The sequence below is a fragment of the Bombina bombina genome, chromosome 1 (genome assembly GCF_027579735.1).
Source record: "Bombina bombina isolate aBomBom1 chromosome 1, aBomBom1.pri, whole genome shotgun sequence".
NCBI lineage: Eukaryota > Metazoa > Chordata > Amphibia > Anura > Bombinatoridae > Bombina > Bombina bombina.
In genome coordinates this window covers 1,264,076,215-1,264,097,577 of record NC_069499.1, presented here as the reverse complement: position 1 = coordinate 1,264,097,577, position 21,363 = coordinate 1,264,076,215, and the positions used below count along the sequence as shown (strand labels likewise).

Here is a 21,363-nt window from a genome sequence, read left to right as displayed (position 1 = left end):
CTTGTGACCAGGCGTGATTACGTTTTTGTTCTCCATTTCCGCATTTCTGACTGTGTGGCAACGGAAACATTTCTGGTTCGCTGGTGTCTGGGTCCTAGGAGGTGGTGAGTGCCCCATCCATTGGGGGTGTAAGGTGCTGTTTATATTTTTCTTATTGGTCCATTTTTTCAATATCCCAGTATGAAGGATTTTGATTTCTTGGAGACGGATGTCTCTAATTCAGATTCTACTTCTTGCGAAGAATATTAATTGGTCCGGGTGAGACATGCTCATCAGTTATGTTCCGAATGCCATTTTAGAGTGCTCTGTTCCTTGGGATCGACGATTCGGGAGTACACTGAGCCATCCACCTCTGGGGATTCTGTTTCTCGCGAGGCGCGTTCCTACACCCGTCCCTTACTATGGATGAAGGTGACCCAAACACTGCTTATCCTTCTCTGGAAGGTGGCTTGTTTCCTCCAGAGGTTATGGCACAGTTCCGCATGCCCATATCATTGGCGCTGGCGCATTTACATCTCCCAGGAGTGTGTTTACAATATTGTCCATGTTCTGTTAACCAGGGCTCATCAGGCGTGGGATCGCCTGGTCCAGTTCAGCCTTCTGGAGGAGCGACTGCCTCTGAGGCTTCAAGGGGGCAACCTTCAGGGCCAGGGTCCTTATTTGCCCCGGTGGAGGTAAGTTTTTTTTGCCTTTCGTTATAGACTGGCGTGCCTTCATGTTTTTCTGAGGCACGTTTTGATGATGCTGGAGGATTCCACTCTTAATGGGTTGGGGGATTCTGTCTTCCTCTTCGAATGGCATGCACGATTAGACATAAGGGGATGAAGTAATCTTCTTATCGTCTCTTCTTTTATTTGAGTTTCCTTTTCAGTTCTGAGCTTGGAAGTATCGGATCCCTGTTGGGCTGTTCCTGCAGGGGTGTCCGTTCTTCCTGGGCGTTAACCTGCGGGTTGCCCTATCTTTTATTTTAATCCGGTTAGGATGGATTATTTTATTTTAAAAGCTCATGTTTGTTGTTATATTTCATTTGGAAATCTTCTTTTCTGGAATTGATACTCGTGATTTTGTGGTCGCTCTGTTACTCCTATGGAAGCGTTTTTCAAGAGTGAGGACTTGTTTTTGTCCTATTTTTGTTTGTTTGTTTATCTCTCACTTCTAAGGGATGACTTGTGTGGCCGTTGACAGTTCTGGTGCCTTTTGCTTCAGGCTGGTCCTGAATGGGTACAGATCATTCCTTCTGTCTTTGAGGTCTATACCAGACACGTGGCGCCCGTTGTGCCTGGCTGGTCCGGCTGGGGCACAGAGGGGTTCTCACTACTAATTGTGTTGTTTTCCTTGTTCTTCGTTACAAGTTACAGCTCGCATTCTAAGAGTACACGATGGTCCTTGGTTTGCTTAGGGCTATGGGGATTGTAGCAGTCCTCATTGGCCTTTTTAACTTTAGTCAGCCGGGGCTCCGCTGAGATCCGCTGCTACACATCAGTTGGTTCCCGATTTCTGTAGGAACTAGCATACCCTCCTCCCCATAGGTGGTTGGAGGTTCGGAGGATTTTAGGTCCTTCATTCCGCCAGTTCCTGGTGGACTTGCCTTTACGAGGCTTCCTTGGGATTGTCCTTTTAGGATTTGTTCACTTTTTATATTCTCTTCCTTCGGGTCGAGGCTGTCTGGACCTTGTCCTTTTTTTCTTGGAGGCTTTTGGCCGTTTAAGTTAGAAAGTTGGGGGCCTTGCGGCTCTTTCTGCTTCCGGGAGTTAGTCGTTTCCATATCGGGAACCATAGACTGTGTTGTCTCCTTTCCACTGCTAGCTTTCGCTTTGGATCTTCCGCCAGGGCTTGGGATGCTCTGCATTCTTCTCTCTTGGGTGTGGTCCTACGGAAAGATAATCTAAGAGGATTATGGAGACTAGTCTATTTCTAAACTCTTTTTTTTCCGGGTGACTTTGTTCTCGTAATTATTCCCTTAGTCTTGGACTTCGCCTTGTGCCTTGGGCTCTAGAGTGGCTGCGTGACTTTGTCATTGCTGTGCTCCTTTTTGGTAGGGAGTTTGTCTCCTACTAGGGGTGTTCTCTTCCCTTTTGGGCTTGGAATTTTACGAGTGAGTCTTGTACCCTTTTTCGGGGTTAGCCCGGATCACATTCACTGTGATGTCTGCTCTGCTTCAGACGGGGTATCTTGTGCTCCCCTAAGGGTATAGTTTGTTTTAGAACGGCCCTGGGTTCTTGTCACTCATCCTTCTTGGATGTTGGAGACTTTTGTTCCTGTGGACTGTTCAGGACAGGGTTCTTGTCTCTGATCCTTCTTGGAAAGTCTGGAGATTTTATGATCCTGTTGGACTGTTTTGGACTACCCAGTGTTGTCAGTGGGGGAATGTTTGCCCTTACGGGCAGAATGTGCTTCCTTTTTTGGTAAAGGAGTTTTTCTCTGTTGCAATCAAAAGTTGTGTCCGAATGATTCGCCATTCGGTCCTGGACTTTGATTCAGGCTACGGCTTCCTCATGTCGTGGGCATGTGCGCTGTTTTTTGTCCTCTCCCCTTTGGGTATTGTGCCAGGACTTCCTAAGGTGGTCAATTTGCGCTTTTTCTTTACCAAGTCCTAGGGGGTTCTCCTTGGGAGTACCCTTAAGTTTGGAAGAGCGGATTGGGTTGACACCCAAGCTCTTTTGGGGGGGGGGGGTGAGCTCTAATTTTCCATTTCCCAGGGGGTTTGGGATCACCTTGTTCCCCTTGTTTTATCAGACATGCCTATTGCTTGGGCTGTTCTGATGCTTGGAGCAGGATCTGAGATCTGTTTGCTCTGCTTTTGTAGAGTTGTTTAATTTTGTACTCAAGTTATGCGAGTTTTTGGTGAGCCTTCCTTGGGGGGGGCTCTGTTTATCATCTACGTTAATTTTTTGTGGGAAGGTCTGGCTGCATTCTTTGGATTCGTCTTTGGATGACGGTAGAGTGCAGTGTTTTAGCTCTTCAGATGTCGACATCAGGTTTTCACCAAAATGAGCTTGGAGCGCGAGGCTTAGGGTTTCTGAATATTTAGATATTCTGAGCTGCTGTTCAGTGGTTTTTGGAAACCTTTGTCTTCGGTTGTTTCCAGGGTGTGGACACATGCTGCTTAGGGAAGATTCTCTTCTCCGTTCAGACTCCAGGATTTTTAATCCCTTGGATGCTGTGCAGACTGGGGTTTGGGTCTGCCTCCCTTTGTTTCTGCTGGATCGGTTAGGTTCTTGTTAGCTTGGCCCTGGTTTTCGGGTTTTCACTTGGTATGCTTGGGGCTTGTTTGTACCCTGCTTCGTGTTTCCCTGGAGTCCTTTATTAGATGTCTTATCTTTGTCCTTTCTCCTTTTTGGTAGAATTTGGTGGTTTAACCCTTCTCTAGTAAGGGGTGTGTTGTTGTGGGATCGACAGTCGGGTGATGGTCTTCGGAGGCTAGTTTGGCTCAGTAGAGTTTATTTCCTGCTGTCTCTAGCAAGGTTATGGACTTCTGCGGGTCAGTGTCCTTGGGCCTTTTCCTTTTTTCTTGGCTTCGGACGAACCTGTTTTTTGTTTGGGTAGGAGTTATCAGGCCTGGTGCACTCAGAATAGGCCGCCTCTTTGTACCCTTCCTTTTTAGCATTCAATGTCCTCTATAACTTGGGTATTATTTTCCCAAAAGTAATGAATGCAGCTGTGGACTCTATCCGTTTATGAAGAAAAACTTAGATTATGCTTACCTGATAATTTTATTTTCTTTAGACGGAAAGAGTCTACCGCCCTTCGTACTTATTTTTGTTCTTCTGGCACATTTTCACCCTGATATTTCTCCTACTGTTCCTTGTCCCTCGGCAGAATGACTGGTGGATGGGGGAAGTGGGAGGGGTATTTAAGCCTTTGGCTGGGGTGTCTTTGCCGCCTCCTGGTGGCCAGGTTCTGAATTCCCAAAAGTAATGAATGTAGCTGTGGACTCTTTTTTCCATCTGAAGAAAAGAAAATTATCAGGTAAGCATAATTTAAGTTTTCCCAACACTGTGTGTGTTTTATATATTATATTATATTTTATATATATATATATATATATATATATATATATATATATATATATATATATATATATATATATATATATATATATATATATACACATACACATATACATATACACACACATATACATATACACACACACACACACACACTGGAGCGGCACCTGCAGGCACTTATGAATAAGTGCAAAGCAGTATGCCAGGCATCTAGACTCTACCGCACATGAGGTTAAACAAAAAAAAGGCTTTTTTTTTTTTTTTAAACAGACTGGCTTGGACGTTTTTTGGCTGAGTGAATATATATAATTTTTCCAATAGGGGGGCTATAATAAATTATATTTATTCAGCCCAAAAAAATATTTTCTTCTTTTGTCTCTGGGGTTCACATGCACCTATGCGCCTATGGAGGAGCTTCCACTGATTAAGAGCAGAGATTAGCCTTAGAATAATTTTGCACATGTATTCTTTAATTTTTTTTAAATAATGGTAAATTTTATGTTCATAGAGCAGTGGATGCTGCCATATTGTAACTTAGGTTACCTTTTCTGTGGAGTCCATTTAGTAATGGTTATAAATGGCTCACTAGAGTGTGCAACCAATTTACTGTGTGGAATGTAGCTATGTCTGCACTTCCATGTTTAACATGAATTGGAAAGCCCACAATATTCAGAATCAAATTACAGGAAATGAGAACAAAATAAACAATGAAAGTATATTGCAAAGTTATTTTACTTCATGTAATTAAAGGGACAGTATACACTCATTTTCATATAACTGCATGTAATAGACACTACTAAAAAGAATAAGATGCACAGATACTGATATAAAAAACAGAATTTATGCTTACCTGATAAATTACTTTCTCCAACGGTGTGTCCGGTCCACGGCGTCATCCTTACTTGTGGGAAATATCTCTTCCCCAACAGGAAATGGCAAAGAGTCCCAGCAAAGCTGTCCATATAGTACCTCCTAGGCTCCGCCCACCCCAGTCATTCGACCGACGGACAGGAGGAAAAAAAAACCAGGAGAAACTATAGGGTGCCGTGGTGACTGTAGTTAGAGAAAATAATTCATCAAACCTGATTAAAAAACCAGGGCGGGCCGTGGACCGGACACACCGTTGGAGAAAGTAATTTATCAGGTAAGCATAAATTCTGTTTTCTCCAACATTGGTGTGTCCGGTCCACGGCGTCATCCTTACTTGTGGGAACCAATACCAAAGCTTTAGGACACGGATGAAGGGAGGGAGCAAATCAGGTTACCTAAACAGAAGGCACCACGGCTTGCAAAACCTTTCTCCCAAAAATAGCCTCTGAAGAAGCAAAAGTATCAAATTTGTAAAATTTGGCAAAAGTGTGCAGTGAAGACCAAGTCACTGCCTTACATATCTGATCAACAGAAGCCTCGTTCTTGAAGGCCCATGTGGAAGCCACAGCCCTAGTGGAGTGAGCTGTGATTCTTTCTGGATGTTGCCATCCGGCAGTCTCGTAAGCCAATCGGATGATGCTTTTAAGCCAAAAAGAAAGAGAGGTAGAAGTCGCTTTATGACCTCTCCTTTTACCAGAATAGACGACAAACAGAGAAGAAGTTTGTCTGAACTCTTTTGTAGCTTCTAAATAGAATTTTAGAGCACGGACTACGTCTAAATTGTGTAACAAACGTTCCTTCTTTGAAACTGGATTCGGACACAAAGAAGGAACAACTATCTCCTGGTTAATATTTTTGTTAGAAACAACCTTTGGAAGAAAACCAGGCTTAGTACGCAAAACAACCTTATCTGCTTGGAACACCAGATAGGGCGGAGAACACTGCAGAGCAGATAACTCAGAAACTCTTCTAGCAGAAGAAATAGCAACCAAAAACAAAACTTTCCAAGATAACAACTTAATATCTATGGAATGTTCAAACGGAACCCCTTGAAGAACTGAAAGAACTAGATTTAAACTCCAGGGAGGAGTCAAAGGTCTGTAAACAGGCTTGATCCTAACCAGAGCCTGAACAAATGCTTGAACATCTGGCACAGCTGCCAGTCGTTTGTGTAATAAGACAGATAAAGCAGAAATCTGTCCCTTTAGAGAACTCGCTGATAATCCTTTATCCAAACCCTCTTGTAGAAAGGAAAGGATCTTAGGGATTTTGATCTTATTCCATAAGAATCCCTTGGATTCACACCAGCAGATATATCTTTTCCATATTTTATGGTAAATTTTTCTAGTTACCGGTTTTCTGGCTTGAACTAGAGTATCTATCACAGAATCTGAAAACCCACGCTTTGATAGAATCAAGCGTTCAATTTCCAAGCCGTCAGCTGGAGGGAGACCAGATTTGGATGTTCGAATGGACCCTGTACAAGAAGATCCTGTCTCAAAGGTAGCTTCCATGGTGGCGCCGATGACATATTCACCAGGTCTGCATACCAAGTCCTGCTTGGTATGCAGCCCTCTCCTGCTTGATCCTGGCTACCAGCCTGGGAATGAGAGGAAACGGTGGAAACACATAGGCTAGGTTGAAGGTCCAAGGCGCTACTAGTGCATCCACTAGAGTCGCCTTGGGATCCCTGGATCTGGACCCGTAGCAAGGAACCTTGAAGTTCTGACGAGACGCCATCAGATCCATATCTGGAATGCCCCATAATTGAGTCAACTGGGCAAAGATCTCCGGGTGGAGTTCCCACTCCCCCGGATGGAATGTCTGACGACTCAGATAATCCGCCTCCCAGTTTTCCACACCTGGGATGTGGATCGCAGATAGGTGGCAGGAGTGATCCTCTGCCCATTTTATTATTTTGGTCACTTCTTTCATCACCAGGGAACTCCTTATTCCCCCCTGATGATTGATATAAGCAACGTCGTCATGTTGTCTGATTGGAATCTTATGAATCTGGCCTTTGCTAGTTGAGGCCAAGCCCTGAGAGCATTGAATATCGCTCTCAGTTCCAGAATGTTTATCGGGAGAAGAGACTCTTCCCGAGACCATAGTCCCTGAGCTTTCAGGGATTTCCAGACCGCGCCCCAGCCCACTAGACTGGCGTCGGTCGTGACGATGACCCACTCTGGTCTGCGGAAGCTCATTCCCTGGGACAGGTGGTCCAGGGTTAGCCACCAACTGAGTGAGTCTCTGGTCTTCTGATCTACTTGAATCACTGGAGACAAGTCTGTATAGTCCCTATTCCACTGTTTCAGCATGCACAGTTGTAATGGTCTTAGATGAATTAGCGCAAAAGGAACTATGTCCATTGCTGCAACCATCAATCCTACTACTTCCATGCACTGAGCTACGGAAGGACGAGGAATAGAATGAAGAACTTGACAAGCGTTTAGAAGTTTTGACTTTCTGACTTCTGTCAGGAAAATCCTCATTTCTAAGGAATCTATTATTGTTCCCAAGAAGGGAACTCTTGTCGACGGAGACAGGGAACTTTTTTCTATGTTCACCTTCCATCCGTGAGATCTGAGAAAGGCCAGAACGATGTCTGTGTGAGCCTTTGCCTTTGAAAGAGATGACGCTTGTATTAGAATGTCGTCCAAGTACGGTACTACTGCAATGCCCCTTGGTCTTAGAACCGCTAGAAGGGATCCGAGTACCTTTGTGAAAATCCTTGGAGCAGTGGCTAACCCGAATGGGAGGGCCACAAACTGGTAATGTTTGTCCAGAAAGGTGAACCTTAGGAACTGATGATGTTCTTTGTGGATAGGAATATGCAGATACGCATCCTTTAGATCCACGGTAGTCATAAATTGACCTTCCTGGATTGTGGGTAGAATCGTTCGAATGGTTTCCATTTTGAACGATGGTACTCTGAGAAATTTGTTTAGGATCTTTAAATCCAGAATTGGTCTGAAAGTTCCCTCTTTTTTGGGAACTACAAACAGATTTGAGTAAAATCCCATTCCTTGTTCCGCCGTTGGAACTGGGTGTATCACTCCCATCTTTAACAGGTCTTCTACACAATGTAAGAATGCCTTGTTTAGGATCTTTAAATCCAGAATTGGTCTGAAAGTTCCCTCTTTTTTGGGAACTACAAACAGATTTGAGTAAAATCCCATTCCTTGTTCCGCCGTTGGAACTGGGTGTATCACTCCCATCTTTAACAGGTCTTCTACACAATGTAAGAATGCCTGTCTCTTTATTTGGTTTGAGGATAAGTGAGACATGTGGAACCTTTCCCTTGGGGGTAGTTCCTTGAATTCCAGAAGATAACCCTGAGAAACTATTTCTAGTGTCCAGGGATCCTGAACATCTCTTGCCCAAGCCTGAGCAAAGAGAGAGAGTCTGCCCCCTACTAGATCCGGTCCCGGATCGGGGGCTACTCCTTCATGCTGTTTTGTTAGCAGCAGCAGGCTTCTTGGCCTGCTTACCCTTGTTCCAGCCTTGCGTCGGTTTCCAGGCTGGTTTGGTTTGAGAGGCATTACCCTCTTGTTTAGAGGATGCAGAGTTAGAGGCCGGTCCGTTCCTGAAATTGCGAAAGGAACGAAAATTAGACTTATTCTTGGCTTTGAAAGGCCTATCTTGTGGGAGGGCATGGCCCTTTCCCCCAGTGATGTCTGAAATAATCTCTTTCAATTCTGGCCCAAAGAGAGTCTTACCCTTGAAGGGGATATTAAGTAATTTTGTCTTGGAAGATACATCCGCTGACCAAGACTTTAGCCAAAGCGCTCTGCACGCCACAATTGCAAACCCTGAATTTTTCGCCGCTAATCTAGCTAGTTGCAAAGTGGCATCTAAAATAAAAGAATTAGCCAACTTGAGTGCGTGAACTCTGTCCATAACCTCCTCATACGGAGTCTCTCTACTGAGCGACTTTTCTAGTTCCTCGAACCAGAACCACGCTGCTGTAGTGACAGGAACAATGCACGAAATGGGTTGCAGGAGGTAACCTTGCTGTACAAAAATCTTTTTAAGCAAACCCTCCAATTTTTTATCCATAGTATCTTTGAAAGCACAATTATCCTATATAGGAATAGTAGTGCGCTTGTTTAAAGTAGAAACTGCCCCCTCGACCTTAGGGACTGTCTGCCATAAGTCCTTTCTGGGGTCGACCATAGGAAATAATTTCTTAAATATAGGAGGGGGGACAAAAGGTATGCCGGGCTTCTCCCACTCCTTATTCACTATATCCGCCACCCGCTTGGGTATAGGAAAAGCGTCAGGGTGCACCGGAACCTCTAGGAACTTGTCCATCTTGCATAATTTTTCTGGAATGACCAGGTTGTCACAATCATCCAGAGTAGATAACACCTCCTTAAGCAGTGTGCGGAGATGCTCTAATTTAAATTTAAATGTCACAACATCAGGTTCTGCTTGTTGAGAAATTTTACCTGAATCTGAAATTTCCCCATCCGACAAAACCTCCCTCATGACCCCTTCAGATTGGTGTGAGGGTATGACAGAGCAATTATCATCAGCGCCCTCCTGCTCTACAGTGTTTAAAACAGAGCAATCGCGCTTTCTCTGATATGCAGGCATTTTGGATAAAATATTTGCTATGGAGTTATCCATTACTGCCGTTAATTGTTGCATAGTAATAAGCATTGGCGCACTAGAAGTACTAGGGGCCTCCTGCGTGGGCAAAACTGGTGTAGACGCAGAAGGAGATGATGTAGAACTATGTCTACTCCCTTCATCTGATGAATCATCTTGGGCAACTTTACTATCTGTGGCAATACTGTCCTTACTTTGTTTGGACGCTATGGCACAATTATCACACAGTTTTGAAGGGGGACACACATTGATCTTCAAACATATAGAACATAGCTTATCTGAAGGTGCAGACATGTTAAACAGGCTTAAACTTGTCAAAAAAGTACAAAAACCGTTTTAAAACAAAACCGTTACTGTCTCTTTAAATTTTAAACAGTGCACACTTTATTACTGAATATGTGAAAAAGTATGAAGGAATTGTTCAAAATTTACCAAATTTTCACCACAGTGTCTTAAAGCATTCAAAGTATTGCACACCATTTTTCAGAGCTTTAACCCTTAAAATAAAGAAACCGGAGCCGGTTACAGTTTTAACCCCTCTACAGTCCCAGCTACAGCCTTTGCTGTGACTTTACCAAACCCAGGGGGGAATACGATACCAGATGAAGCCTTCTAGGAACTTTTCCAACTACTTTCAGATCCTCACACATGCATCTGCATGTCTTGCTCTCAAAAGTAACTGCGCATTAATGGCGCGAAAATGAGGCTCAGCCTACAACTGGGAAGGCCCTTCCTGACTGGAAAGGTGTCTAACACAGTGCCTGACGTTAAAAAACGTTCCCCAAGCTTATAAGTGTGAATTACAAGCATAAACATGTATAAAATGCCCAAATAAAGCAATCGATTTTGCCCATAAAAGTGTCTACCAGTTTTATAGCCCATATTAAGCCCTTTATTCTGTTTGAGACTAAGAAAATGGCTTACCGGTCCCCATGAGGGGAAATGACAGCCTTCCAGCATTACACAGTCTTGTTAGAAATATGGCTAGTCATACCTTAAGCAGAAAAGTCTGCTAACTGTTTCCCCCAACTGAAGTTACTTCATCTCAACAGTCCTATGTGGAAACAGCAAACGATTTTAGTTAGTCTGCTAAAATCATCTTCCTCTCACAAACAGAACTCTTCATCTTTTTCTGTTTCAGAGTAAATAGTACATACCAGCACTATTTTAAAATAACAAACTCTTGATAGTAGAATTAAAAAACTACAACTAAACACCACATACTCTTAACCATCTCCGTGGAGATGTTGCCTGTGCAACGGCAAAGAGAATGACTGGGGTGGGCGGAGCCTAGGAGGGACTATATGGACAGCTTTGCTGGGACTCTTTGCCATTTCCTGTTGGGGAAGAGATATTTCCCACAAGTAAGGATGACGCCGTGGACCGGACACACCAATGTTGGAGAAATCCAGTATAAAACTGTTTAAAAACTTGCTTAAAAGCTCTCAGTTTAGCTCTGTTGAAAAGGTAGCTGGAAAGCCCACTGCAAGTGGGAAATAAGACACTCCCCCCCCCCCCTTCTTTTGCATATGAAAAGACCCTTCACACAAACAGGAGCAAGCTGGAGTAGGTAGCTGACGGTTTTCACATAAAACTTTGGGGCTTGGTTAGGAGTCTGAAAATCAGAGCAATGTTATTTAAAAATAAGCAAAACTATACATTTAAAAAAAAAAAAAAAACTTTATGGGCTATATAAATAGATCATCTACAAAACATTTATGCTAAGAAAAAATGAGTGTATAATGTCCCTTTAAACAATTTATATTATGTTTAATGTCCCTTTAACTCATGCTCGTTAGAGAGTGATTACTAGTAAAGCGCTTGTGTCTTCTTGCAGGATGGATGACTCCTATTGCCTCTCTGCACTGAGGACACCATTCTACCCTTTACACAGCCCTGGATCCCTCCCTTCGCTCCATCCCTCTGCTATGCACCTTCATCTGCCAGGGGTCCGGTACCCTACAGAGCTCACACATTCATCACTGTCTGCCCTACAGTCAGAGCGAATGTCTAGCCTTACAGCCGAAAGGTAAGTGGTCTTCAGGCTGATTGCTTGTGGGAAATAATCTGTCTATGTTCACAAAGAAATGGTTGTCTTCATGTGGCATTTGAGTATGTGAATTGCCTTGTTTTTCTTGCAGGGCTACCAAGCAAAGTTAGAAGGGTTATTTATTCAAACAAAATAGGAAGGCATATGGCTCATGCTTGCACAAGTAACTCAAACTTTCATATACACAAATGATGAAGTGCACCTTGTGTGTACCTACATATGCTACATTTTATATAAGCAGCTTTGGGTGGGTATGTAGTTCTTGAGCTATAAAATACGTTTGTGGGTCAGACACAAATGTGGATGAAATGTAGCGCCATTTTAGGAAGGGGGTGGTGTGAAACACTAGGCTTTGGACAATGGACAACCCAGCTTAAAGGGATAGTCTACTTGAAAAGTTTTGTTTAAAAAGATAGATAATCCCTTTATTGCCCATTCTCCAGTTTTGCACAACCATCTCGGTTATATTAACACACTTTTTACCTCTGTGATTACCTGCATACTGCTCCTTATCTCAGTGCTTTTTAGAAACTTGCATTTTAGACAATCAGTGCTGACTCAAAAATAACTCCCATGGGAGTGAGCACAATGTTATCTTTATGGCAAACAAAAAACTAGCACTGTCTAACTGTGAAAAGCTAATAAAATCAGATAAGAGGCAGCAGCCTGCAAGGGCTTAGAAACGGGCAGTTAGAGGCTATAAAGTATATTAATATAACAATGTTGGTTGTGCAAAGCTGGGGAATGGATAGTAAAGGCTTTATCTATCAATTTAAACAATACAAAAATTCCTTTAATGTTCATACCTTTTGGCTATTGCAATGAAGAATAAACATATTTTTTTTTATGTTGATTAGGCATTATAATAATAATAATATTTGATCGATCACATACTACAAACACATATTGCACAAATAATCACACTTAGGTTGGAGGCACAATGTAAATAAAGTCACACAGAGGCATGTCATTTATGTATTGGGAATAGGTACAACTATACAAGTTAATACAAGAAGAAATAAGCACCCTCTTAAATATAAGGAAACACCAATATTACGTATCTAGCTTATCTACATTTAAGTTCAGTGATGGAACCCTTTGGGGATGAGAGTATAATCATAAGTCATATGGTATCCACGCTGGCCTCACGTCATACGTGACGTCACCGAGGTGGGAGGGGAATCAGCCTCCTGAACACATAAATAGCCAATGTTAGCGCGACGCGCGCACACACCCCCCTTTGAGAAAGCCGTGAGAACGGCGAAACATGTTAGGGAACTGGTGAGGAGTCAGGGAGCTCCTGTGTTTGTTAGGGCTTACTCGTAGTAGAGATATTAATCTGATACTCATTACTTTTGGCGGTTCAGAACCGTTTAATTGATACTTAGTTGTGTATGATGTACTCAGCCTAGACCTACTTTAGAGCCTCTGGGTGCTTGATAAACCACCGAGATTAGTTTGGTCGCCTTAACTGTGTACAGCCTTTGAGCCACAATTACTTAGGAGGGTATTCGCAGGTGGTGACTACCTAGGGGTGAACTTTCAGTTACAAGTATCAACAAAGACTGCTGGTAGATATAACACCAACTATAGGCAGACAGAATATGGAGTGAATTGAAATCAATACTGAAAGATAGAAACACTGATATTTAACGCTCTTGATATTCACTAACTCCTTTCTGCCTGCACCTACCAATACATAGATACTAACGGTTTGCGCTATATTTTAGTTAACCGAAACTGAATTGTATAATAGCAAGGATTCGAGTGTCATCCTATATGTGACTGCTCTGATTGCACCGCATACTACCAGAGCTTATCACAGGTGTGGGAAAGCAATTTTGCTACAGCTGCTAATAACCAAAGTATACTAATCTCAGACATAAAAAACAGCAGCAATACAAATATACACACCATTTAGGGTGTTCCATTATAATATAACTTTTGATACCTAACTATTTAACTCAATCCTTGTTCTAAACCAATAGCCACCTATGTTTACCCTCATTCAATGACCAATTTCCTATCCTTACTGAAAGGTGGGTTCCTTCAAGTGAAAAACGAATAGTAACAAACCACAATATTGCACTCAAGGTGGTTAATAAAAGGTTTTCACCCAGGATAGCTCTAAAACAATATGTTGAGATTATAAACTAATTTAATCGATGTATTAGATATCTACTCAAATAAATACTATTTGTGATCTGATTTAATACTTGCCAGCAGGTAACTTGATACCCAAGTATGCACCAAGCACACTGATTGTACAATCATATATTATCATAGAAATGCATTCATAATTCAGAAGTGGCTCTGATCTCATATGTGAGCACTTCTGAAACATACAAGAATCTAAGAACACCACTATTAATATTGGGTCACACGATTGCCCATCAGAGGAGTACACCTTATCTTTAACTGTGGTGACATCTGATAATACTCCACTGAAAGAGTGTTCATTTTCATCCAGAATGTGAAATATCCACATTCAAGTATCGCTACCTAGAGCTTAATTCCTTATTCTGGTATAATCTCTCATTTAGGTATTAATTTCAGTATCTCAACACTCTACTATGAGTTTTTCAATTTTAACCTGCACATCCCTAGATTTTAACTCTGTTTTTATGTGTTAAAAATTAAAAGTTATATTTTATTTAACCCAATGAGATCTCTCTAACCATTTGTTGCCTATGTTACATCTAGTTTAATTTTCGTCACATATGCCTACTAGGAGTGCTATGAGTGTATTCTGAGATGGGTCTTTAACCCTTCGCTTGTGTTGATTAAATTAATACACAGCACCACGTACCCCAATCAATAGCCAAGGAGCTACTGAATATAATGAGGGTGTAGGCAGTCTAATTTAATAGGTAGTGCCACTGAACCTCTCCTTCTTGCTATATTTTTTTTTATGTTAATGCCGCTTCAGGACTAATTGTTGACCTTCTAGCTTATTCCTTTTTCATGTAGACTCATAACTATTGGGACGGTAACTATTCAGCTTTTTGGGTGATAAGGTCTCAGCTGAGCTCTCTCTTTTGTGCTCATTGTGCTTCTAGGCTCCAACTGGATGAAGAGCTGCGGCAAAGAGAGAAAGAAAGGGAGCGAGAACGAGAAAAAGAGCGAGAAGCGGATCGAGAAAGAGAGAAGGAGCGAGAAAGAGAGAGGGAGAGAGAAAAAAAAGAAATGGAAAGGGAGAAGGAGAGGGAGAGAGAGCGTGAGCGAGAGCTGGAGAGACAAAGAGAGAGGACAAGAGAAAAAGAGGCCAGCTTAGCCAAAAGCCTCGAGAACCAATATATAGCAGAGACAGACGTTCATCCCCTGAGGGGTCACCAGGAAGAACGAGTGAAACCCACAGAACAACCCCTTCCAAACAGGCCAGGTAATTCATTTTTATTGTTTTGTACAGAGTAAATACATTTTTATGACTTGTATATGTAGCTAACTATATTTGCATTGCTGGTGTAAAATAATGTTTTGATGAACTGGTCTATTACTGTACTGATATTCAATGTTACCCTGTGCCACCAAAACAAGCATTTGTATTTATTTACACTTAAAGGGGCATAAAGGTCAGTCTGGATTTTTACAATTGAGAGGTTGCATCTTAAAAATCTGCATTATACATCAAATTTATCTTTTCTAAGTTTTTTTTTCTAAAATTTACATTAGAATTATTTTTAAACGGTTCAGTGAGAATTTCTCCTATACAGTTGTAGGGGTATAGCACTCTTTTTTTTGTTACTCATTTTTCTATGAGTCTCCTTAGTGCTATATTGCCCCCCTAACAGGTGCTTGTTGATTACAAAAATATTTGTCACCTATAGGTACTTACCATTAGTACTATTTTATCTTCTATCGTGTTACTACAGTATTCAAACCAATTGCTCCACAGTCTTAATCTTGTTCTTAAAGTTTTGCAGCATGTTCAGTTTGAATCTATGCATTCCCCCGATATTAAGTTCTTTTCCTGGTAAGTGTTATTTTTATTAACAATCTTTTCTGCCTGTAGAGTTTCTGAGTTGTCGGCTCTCCAGTGTGATCCTCCTTATCTGATTTTTCATCAGGATAAGGCGGTTTTGCAAACTAAGACAGGTTTCCTGTCTAAAGTAGTTTCGACTGACAACATAAATCAGGAGATTGTGGTGCCCTCTTTATGTCCTAATCCCCACTCTTCTAAGGAGAGGTTGTTGCATAATCTATATGTGGTCAGGGCTTTAAAGTTTTACCTTCATGCTGCTAAGGATTTTCGCCAGTTGCAGACCTTGTTTGATCTTACTCTGGTAAGTGCAAGGGTCAAAAGGCTACTGCTCTTGGCTGAGGAATCTTATTCGGATGACTTACATAGAGACAGGTCTTCAGCCACCGGCTCATTTCACTCTTTCGGTATCTATGTCTTGGGCCTTCAAGAATGAGGCTTCGGTAGGTCAGATCTGAAAAGCTGCTACCTGGTCTTCTTTTCATACGTCAACTAAATGTTATCAGTTCAATGTTTTTGCCACTGCTGAGGCTTCTTTTGGCAGAAAGATTCTTCAGGCTGTAGTGTCTAGTAATTAAGTAACTGTCTTGCCTATTAAACCCCTTTTTTCTTTATAAACAGAAAGAATCTACAGCTGCATTCATTACTTTTGGGAATTCAGAATCTGGCCACCAGGAGGAGGCAAAGATACCCCAGCCAAAGGCTTAAATACCTCTCCCACTTCCCCCATCCCCCAGTCATTCTCTGCCTTTCGTCCCAGGAGGTTGGCAGAGAAGTGTCAAAAGTTTTTTCGATAGTCTCTTATGGAGGGTAGTACTCTTCGGAATGGGACTGGAGTTTTAAGTAGTCCTGTCAGCCTTTCAGTGAGAGCATGGATGAAAGTTAGAGTCTGGAGATGCAGGAAGATTCTTTCTGCAAACCCATCCCGACTTAAATTAACAGCTCCACCAGCAATCCGCCTTGATGAGTTTCTCTGCCTGCTTTTTTCTCTCAAGTCTATGGCAGAAGCGACGCTACTATCTGTCACACTTGAAGGGCCGTGTTCCGGTAAGATCGTTTCATTTTACTTTCATCATGGATGTCTTGTAATTACAAATGTTTATCCGAGAGGCTGCAACCTCGCGGGAATAACTTAAACACAGGGTCTTAGTGAGGCTTTTTTTTGTATCTTGGAATCAAGGGTTAATATCTCCTGAGGGGGGGTTATTGAACAAGGTTTTTTTAATCATGTTTGTTATGTGATTCTGTCTTTTTTTTTTTGGAGACGGATGTCTCTGATTCTACTTCTTGCAAAGAATATTAATTGGCCCGTGTGATACATGTCCATCAGTTATGTTCCGAATGCCGTTTTAGAGTGCTCCATTCCTACAGAGCACCACAATTAGGGAACGACATCCCACACACTTTCAAACCTTCCCCAAGTTTAAAATCCTTTGAGAGATCTCTCTCTTCATATCTCAAAACAGAATCATGGTGGATTATATATTTCCTACCTGTTCTATGTAACATTTTGCATATATTATGTATTATATTGTTTCTGTATTTTATTTGTACCCTATTGTAACAATGCAATGTTTTGTGGACCCAGGACATACTAGAAAACGAGAGAAATCTCAATGTATCCTTCCTGGTAAAATATTTTATAAATAAATAAATAATTCCTCGGAATCAGGGAACCAAGGGCCCGCTGAGCCATCCTCCTCTGGGGATTCTGCTTCCCGCGAGGCGCGTTCCCTACAACCAACTATTACTATGCATGCAGGTAACCCAAACGTGGCTTCTCCTTCTCTGGAGGGTGGCCTATTTCCTCCAGAGATTACGACACGGTTTTGCATGACTATATCCTTGGCGCTGGTGCATTTACATCTCCCAGGAGTGTTTTAAGATATTGTCCATGTTCTGTTAACCAGGGCTCGTCAGGCGTGGGATCGCCTGGTCCAGTTCAGCCCTCTGGGGGAGTGACTGTCCTTGAGGCTTCAGGGGTCAACCTTCGGGGCCAGGGTCTTCGTTTACCCCGGTGGAGGTAAGCTATGCCTTTCGCTATAGACTGGTGCGCCTTCGTGTTCTACTGAGGCACTTTTTGTTGTTACTGGAGAATCCCACTCTTAACGAGGTGGTGGATCATGAGTCTTCCGATGTGAATGGCATGCATAAGGGGATGAAGTAATCTTCTTATAGTCTTGTTTCATAAATATTTTTTCAGTTCTGAGCTTGGAAGACTCGGTTTCCTGTTGGGTTGGTCTTCCTGGCCGATAACCTAAGGGTTGCCTTATCTTTTATTTTAATCCGGTTAGGATGGATTTTATTTGGTTTAAAGCTCATGTTTGTTATAATATTTCCTTTGGGAATTTTTCTTCTCTGGAATCGATACTCACGATTTTGTGATTGCACTGTTTACTTTCATAAAAGTTTGTTCATGAGGACGTGTTTAGTCCTATGTTTGTCTGTTGTTTATCTCTCCCTCTTAGGGGGTGAATTGTGTGGCCTTGTCAATTGGGCCCATGGTTTCAAGCCGGTCTTGAATGGGTACAAATCCTTTTGTTTTAAGGCCTATTTCAGACACATGCTGTCTGCTATGCCTGGCTGGTCCAGTTATGGCGCTGAGTGGTTCCCACTATTTTTTGTTTTAGTTTACACATTTCAGCTGGCATTCCGAGAGGATTTGATGGTCCGTGGTTTGTCTAGGGGCATGGAGAATCGTGTTTGGTCCTCATTAGCCTTTCAGTCTAGTGGCCGGGACTACGTTAAGAGCTGCTACGTCATACTCTGTTGGTTCTAATTCGGCTTCCAGAGTGTTCCTTCCCGTTGTGGGTAGAAGTGAAGCTTTTAGGTCCTTCGTGCAGCCAGTTCCTGGCGGTCTTGCCTTTCAAGTTGTGTTTTGTTTTTTGTTTTGTTTTTTTTTGGGGGGGGGGGGCTTACTCCCTCTTAACCTTGTGCTCCCTGGAGATGTTGTTCGTTTTAAGAAAATCTCTGGGTTCCAGTTCTAGGGTCTTTATAGCAGCTTTTTATGGTTTTATGATCCTGTAGACTGGTTCAGAACGACCCAGTTTCCAATGGGGACTGGTTTGTCATTAAGAGTTTTTCACTGTTGTATCATCAGTGGTGATCTGGATGATCTTCATTCAGTCTTCGACTGATTAGCCTATGGTTTTCAAGTCCTTGTGGACATGCGTGCCATTTCTCTCTGGGCCCTCCCCTTTGGGGGTGCAGATTGTCTCCTTCAGTAGTGGGGTCTCCTTCTCTGAAGTCATCCAGCGCTGGTGGTCCATTAGATGGCTTTGTCACCTTGCAACCAGAGGTTTGGGAGTTTGAATCTAGCTGCAGCTGATTTTCCCTTCACTTTGCATGACAATTTTTTCATTGGGGTCCTGCCTTGGGGCAGGAGGAGTCACGCAGGCCATTGTGGTCTAGTGGTTAGCCGTGCAGTCTAGGAAGCGCAACTCTGAGAGTTTGAGTACTGCTTTGGGTGCTGCATCTTCTGTTCAAGTGCAACTATCAAAGTTATCTCTTTAGGCCTTTTGTTGGCGCACAAGTTAGCGTGACATACTCATACTTAGAAGGTCGTGTATTCGGGCCTCTCTTAAGCTCTTGTTTACGCTCTTGTTTTCGGAGCGAGTGCCTTTTATTTAGGAGGCAGCAGTCTGCGGCTCTGTGGCTTGTTCGACCAGCTATTGGAGAGTAGACTCTGCCTGTCAAGGAGAGTTGTGCCAGATTTTTTAAAGATCTTTTTTTTCACTTTTCTACTTACCACAGTCCTCGGGGGTTCTCTTGGAAGTGTCTTATGTTTGAAGGAGCGAAAGGGTTGGCACCCAAGCTCTGTTGGGGTGGGTAATTTCCCACTTCTTCCATTCCCTGGGGGGCTTGGGGTTGTTTTGTCTCCCCTGTCTATTAGACATGCCTGTCGCTTGAGCTAGTCCGGTGTGGGAGTAACATTGAGATCTGTTGCTCTGCAAATTTTGCCCTTGGGTTATCAAGGTTGATGAGCCTTCCTTGAGGGGCTCTGCTTCTTTTCCACGGTTAGGATTTTGTGGAAAGGACTGGCGGCATCCAATGGTTAGCTGGATGCCTAGCAAGCTGTTGGTTAGGGTTTTGGCCTAACTTCATCTTCTTCTGCCTGCATATATTCAAAATTCTAGATTCATCTTCGGATGACAGCAGTGTGCAGTGTTCTGACTCTTCAGGTGTTTGCCGTCAGGGGTTTCCCTATCTGAGTTGCTGCACAAGGTTTACGGTTTTTGGCTTTCTAAACTGTCTTTAACGGTTTCTGGGGTTTTTGCCTTCAGTTACCTTCTTGGGTACGGATGCACTTTGTTTGGGAAGATTCTCTTCTCTGGGTCTTGATTCCCTGGATTTTGAGCAATCTAGGGTTGGTCATGGCCTCCCTTGTTCTACGAGACCGGTTTGATTTCGGTTGGTTTGGCCTTCTGTGTTTTCACCCGGCGTTCTTTGGGGATCATTTGGACCCGATTTCTGGTTTTATTTGTGCCCTATTGGGTTCTCTGGAATCCTTGATGGATGTCTTCTCCGTGTCCTTTCTCCTTTGCGGAGAATACGGCTGTTTGTTCCTTTTCTCTGATGAATGGGGCTTGTTGTTTGGAGACCGACTGTCGTGTGACGGTGTCTCCTGGAGGCTGTTGGCTCAGTTGAGTCTAGTTCCTGCGGTCTCTAGCAGGGCTTATGGACTATCTGCGGGTCAGTGTCCTTGGGCCTTTTCCTTTTTTCAAGGTTTTTTTCTCGGTTTCAGACTAAGCTGGGTTTCTGGAGTAGGGTTTTAGGCCTGGTGCCCTCAGAATAGGCGGCCTTTTGTACCCTACCGTTTTAGCATTGTGTCCTCTATAATGAATGCAGCTGTGGACTCTTTCTGTTTATGAAGAAAAATATAAATTATGCTTACCTGATAATTTCTTTTTTTACTGTTCCTTGTTTCTCGGTATAATGACTGGGGGAAGTGGGAAGAGGTATTTAAAGGGACAGTTTACCCAAAAAATTTCTTCTTTTTAAATTGTTCCCAATGATCCATTTTACCTGCTGGAGTGTATTAAATTGTTTACAAGTAGCTCCTTTACCCCTATTTTGTTCTTTAAAATAGCTGATTTACCCTGTAGTTTCCCAACCTATACTGAAAGTTTTGATACTGGAGTCTCAGCTATTGAATAGCCACAGCCAGCAGAAGAAATTACACTCACAGTGGGTACAGGATAGTAAAGTAATAAAATTATAATTTTCCATTGTTCTCTCTATGTATTGAGCTTTAGTTTTCCAGACAAATATAAGATAAGGAAACAAGTGTGTGTACACAAAGTGATAACATAATGAGATATATTATTACCTGAAGCTCAACCCATTGTAATAGGCTATGGTTCAAAAGCACAAAACCAGCTACTTCATATACACAAATAAACCTAAAAATGCAATTTATCATAAATTTTATACTCTGCTACTGGTATAACAAGTCATTGAAAATACATTAATATGAAAACAATTTTACAGTGTACTGTCCCTTTAAGCTTTTGGCTGGGGTGTCTTTGCCTCCTCCTGGTGGTCAGGTTCTGAATTCCTTTCCCAGTAAGTAATGAATGCAGCTGTGGACTCTTTCCGTCTGAAGAAAAGTAAATGATCAGGTAAGCATAATTTATGTTTTGCTGGTAGACTCCACAGCTTGGGTATAGTTTCCCATTTGCAAGAATAGGATTTTGTGTACTCTCACTACCTTTAGAAATAAAATAACATTTATTCTTACCTGATAAATTGTATTTTTTTTCTTGGTAGTTAGAGGCCAGAAAACCCGCCCTGTTTTCTGTTGGCGGCAGTTCCAGTTTGCACCTGTTACCCCTTCTATC

At 42.4% G+C, this 21,363-nt stretch overlaps 1 protein-coding gene across 8 annotated transcripts in view; it reads left to right on the top strand.

The window, feature by feature from the left end:
• The window catches only part of GSE1 (Gse1 coiled-coil protein), a 1,047,037-nt gene that overhangs the window by 990,313 nt on the left and 35,361 nt on the right, over positions 1–21,363 (top strand). For all 8 annotated transcript variants that reach the window (XM_053701006.1, XM_053700996.1, XM_053701043.1 and 5 more), the window contains 2 exons: positions 11,332–11,523; positions 14,604–14,926. In XM_053701006.1, the coding sequence (XP_053556981.1) occupies positions 11,332–11,523; positions 14,604–14,926 (515 nt within the window). The remainder of the gene's footprint in view (positions 1–11,331; positions 11,524–14,603; positions 14,927–21,363) is intronic.